Here is a 3,684-nt window from a genome sequence, read left to right as displayed (position 1 = left end):
TCTATGCGCACCTGTATTATGGACATCAGTTTAAAACAAGTATCTTGCCCTAGTGACTACTTTCCTGCTTACCAAAACCAAACAGGCACCAGGGAAGAAATAAGAGGAAGCTTATATGTTATCTACCCATCCTGGAGCATCAATAGTGAGTGACAGCTGTCAGAATCTGAGGTACCTTACATTTCTTCTGCAGTATTAGGACCAACCTCTAGGCCTCTCCCCACACACTGATAACAGACTAATGAGTATGATTAAGAATGAACCTGACATTTCCCAGTAGTTCAAGGTGATCAGTACTTCAAAGTGATGCTGCAGTCGCTTCATGCAAAAAGTTGTCTGTTCACATAAATAGCCTCTGCATCAGTACCATATACTAGGCATGGTCCTAAAATATCTAAACTATTCACAGACAAAGTCTGATTTGGAATTAAGTTGGTGATTTCCATGCGGTCTTTGGTAGGATCGTTGCTTAGCCAGGCACTTACTACAGACTGGTTAATGGTACTGTGCGAAAAATAGGTAGTACTTCTTCCTCCTGTAAGAAGGGAAGAGAGGGAAATAAGTTCCAATTTAGTTTATAGATTCTCAGAATTTGGGGAAATATAGTAGGTATGGGACAGACATAATGGGAATAGCATTTTACATTTAAGTCAGTTTTCAGATTAGTTAACAGATGTTATCTCTTTGGTAAATGAAGGGAAAAATAGCTTAAAAAAAATAATCCAGTACTTGAAGTGACTACAGAAACCTGCTACCAGCTCTGTCCTCAGTTAAGACAAAAAGGTCAGAACAGCTACGGACTAATCTCGCTGAACAAACAGTGTAAATATCTACAAGTTTTCTAGCCAGAGACTAAAGCAGGGACAGACCTAAGAACAAAAGTCTGTTTATACAGTGTCTTGCTATATTTGGGGCAGCAGCTTTGTTTTAATAACACTTACTCCCTACCATCCCTTCTCCTTACTTAATCTGCAGCAAGTGATATACCTGGATTTGACTTTTTTCCACATAACATTTTACATTCAAACTGAAGTCTCAGAGTTTGAGAGCTGTCATTCAGCATAAAATGAAGAAGTAGCTGAAGTGGTGCTAAAGGGTTTATATCTAATATACCCGAAAACATGCAGAGTGCAACTTGAATCGGTCATCCTATTGTTTCCTTATATAGAATTGCGCTTTGAATGGCAACTTTGAGGCCAAAGGCAGCAGATGACATCTGAAAGTTTCCCCGCTGTTTACAGTTTGAAGTGGCAAGCAATTAAGTAGTCTTTGTGACTAGAATGTGAAGATAAATGTTTATATTCAGTCAGTATCATATCTTTAATTAAAATCCTGCCACAATACAAAGGGGATCCAGTTTCATTCATTGAAAGTTCCAATTATGACCTTGAATAGTAAATTCAGAATTCCACTATCCTATTCATATAACAATTATTTTGGTATTACATTTTGTATGTCTCTCTCAGATAGTTATGTGTCATTTAGGCTGCCTTTAAGTCTTTTCTATATACAGATGATTTTTAAGTGAACATGATCTATCTTTGAAATACTAGATGTGCCCCTTCACACGCTGGACAGAGTACAGTAGATTAAAAACAAAACAGACCGCAAAAACCTCACACAACTCTTAGCCTTATAAGTAGGTTTCCTGAAGTGCCTATCAGTGCTTGCTTTCTAAGAAAAGAAACCACCTTTTCATTTCTGTATTAGGATTGCATTATTAATTGGGTCATCCGAGAACATCCAACTTCAATTATGTTGCCAACTGACAAATTCGGTGCAGACTGACTTCAAACATCCTTACCTTGATGAAGAAAAGATGGTTTTTCAGATATGTCTGTGGAAGTATCCCAGTGCCAAAGAGATCCATCTTCAGAACACGTAAATAAGTGATCAGGGTTGGAGGGATGGAAGTGAACTTCCCACACTGGAAGTATCAAAACAAAACCAAACAAAACCATTTCAGAACAAGTACCAAGTACTTTGCTCAGTGCCCCTTGCATAGTATGATATGGACATGCACTCACAAGAACTCAGGCCCTCACCAAACCTTCCATTCTTAAATGTGTATGAGTAGGAGACCCAAAGCCCCTCCCCTTAGTTATTTACTGCTATTTTCCCTCCCCTGGAAGAGAAAGGGGGAAAAAAAAAAGGAAAAAAAAAAAGAGAAGAGAGAGACTATTTTGTTGCATTTTCAGACTGTGAAAATTGTTAAAGGTTAAAATCTTATCTGAATTCAGGCATTCTGAATACTTTCTCATTACATCTTCCCTACTATTAAGTTTAAATCTGCACACAGCATGCAGTCCTTCCCAGCACACACATTATTATTTTGTGTCTAAATACCACAACTGTGGAAAAGATATTTAAGTCAGTAAAACTTAACATCTCAAGAAATATTTTTACTCCTTAAATATAACTGTGGCATCAAGTCAAGAAATTTTCAGCACAAAATGAACTGCTATCATGTTCATATAAAGTTACCAGGAAAAGTGAGCTGTTTCAGCATTGTGGAGGCACCAAATGGATCTGTACCATCTTTGATTTTCCCTCCTTCCTCACATTTTCAAGTTTGTTAATAACTGTGTTCTTGCTTTACTATACCTGCATACCACAGCGTCAATTTCTATGACTATTTATATACCTACCCTTCTAGAAACACAGCCATTCTGATTAAATGCATCTGACGACTCATTAAAGAACTGCTTACTAAGTTTAGTTTTAGTTGAGAGTTGGCTTTTAGATAAGAACAGTCTTATATACAGAGAAGGAACAAACTGAAGCCAACTGAATGAAAACATATTAAGAAGCAACTATGTGATTGTTTTCTATCGTAGCTACACCACCTAATTTTTTTACAGAAATTAGAAACTTTTCTAAAATGCCACCTTCTTCTCCCCCCTCCATTTCAGATACTTACTTTCTGCTTCATGAGCATTTAGCAGGGACACAGGCATAGTACCCTGCCTGATGTCCCATATACTCAGCATCCCATCCTGGCCCCCTGTGGCCACAATATGCTGCTGATTGGGATGCCTGTCCACACAGTGCAGGGGAACTCTGTCACCTGTCCTGCAGAGGAGAAGAAAAAACAGACAAACAAACCACCCAAACATGAATTCTTTATGTAGCTGCTATTTCCTCCCCCTTAATCTCTAGGAACGCTGATGACCAAGGTAATGGTATGGACTGCAGCTTCAGTTCCTGTAGCATCTGGTCACTACAGCCTGAAGCCGCATGACATCTACGGGAAGTTAGAGGTATGGTAATAACATGAAGCTCCAACTAGGTGAGCATCACGTTCTGTGCCCTGTGGTGTACAGGCACCTACACGGTATCTGACAGCTTTACAGGAGTAAGAAAACCTTGCATACAGATAATACTCTAAGTATGCCTACAATAACAGGAAGGTTACTCTGAAATTCATGTTATTATTACAGTTTCAACATATACTAAGAGTTACAAAGGGAGACTGGGCACTAACAGAATCGGGTACCTAAACCACAGCCTACTGACAGCAATGGGAATTATTCCCCAGACAACAGGATTTGAATCTAGCTCAGTTTGTTTTCTCACAATACCTTATAATGCACAAAGTTATCATTCAAATACATGTCAAATGCCAGAAACTTTATATTAGGCTTGTGGAGAGAAAACAGATGTAAAGTATATTTAATTAGGGCA

General features: G+C 38.4%; 1 protein-coding gene across 1 annotated transcript in view; it reads right to left on the bottom strand.

Annotated features, from left to right (window-relative positions):
• Window positions 1-256: 256 nt before the first annotated feature.
• NUP43 (nucleoporin 43kDa) overlaps window positions 257-3,684 on the bottom strand; it is a gene marked incomplete at its 5' end in the record, with an annotated part of 8,595 nt that continues 5,167 nt past the window's right edge. Inside the window, 3 exons of the mRNA XM_009695856.1 lie at window positions 257-535; window positions 1,805-1,927; window positions 2,921-3,072. Of these exons, the coding sequence (XP_009694158.1) occupies window positions 321-535; window positions 1,805-1,927; window positions 2,921-3,072 (490 nt within the window). The remainder of the gene's footprint in view (window positions 536-1,804; window positions 1,928-2,920; window positions 3,073-3,684) is intronic.

The sequence above is a fragment of the Cariama cristata genome, unplaced genomic scaffold (assembly GCF_000690535.1).
Source record: "Cariama cristata isolate BGI_N322 unplaced genomic scaffold, ASM69053v1 scaffold43242, whole genome shotgun sequence".
NCBI classification, from domain to species: domain Eukaryota; kingdom Metazoa; phylum Chordata; class Aves; order Cariamiformes; family Cariamidae; genus Cariama; species Cariama cristata.
This window is presented reverse-complemented; position numbering and strand designations above follow the sequence as displayed.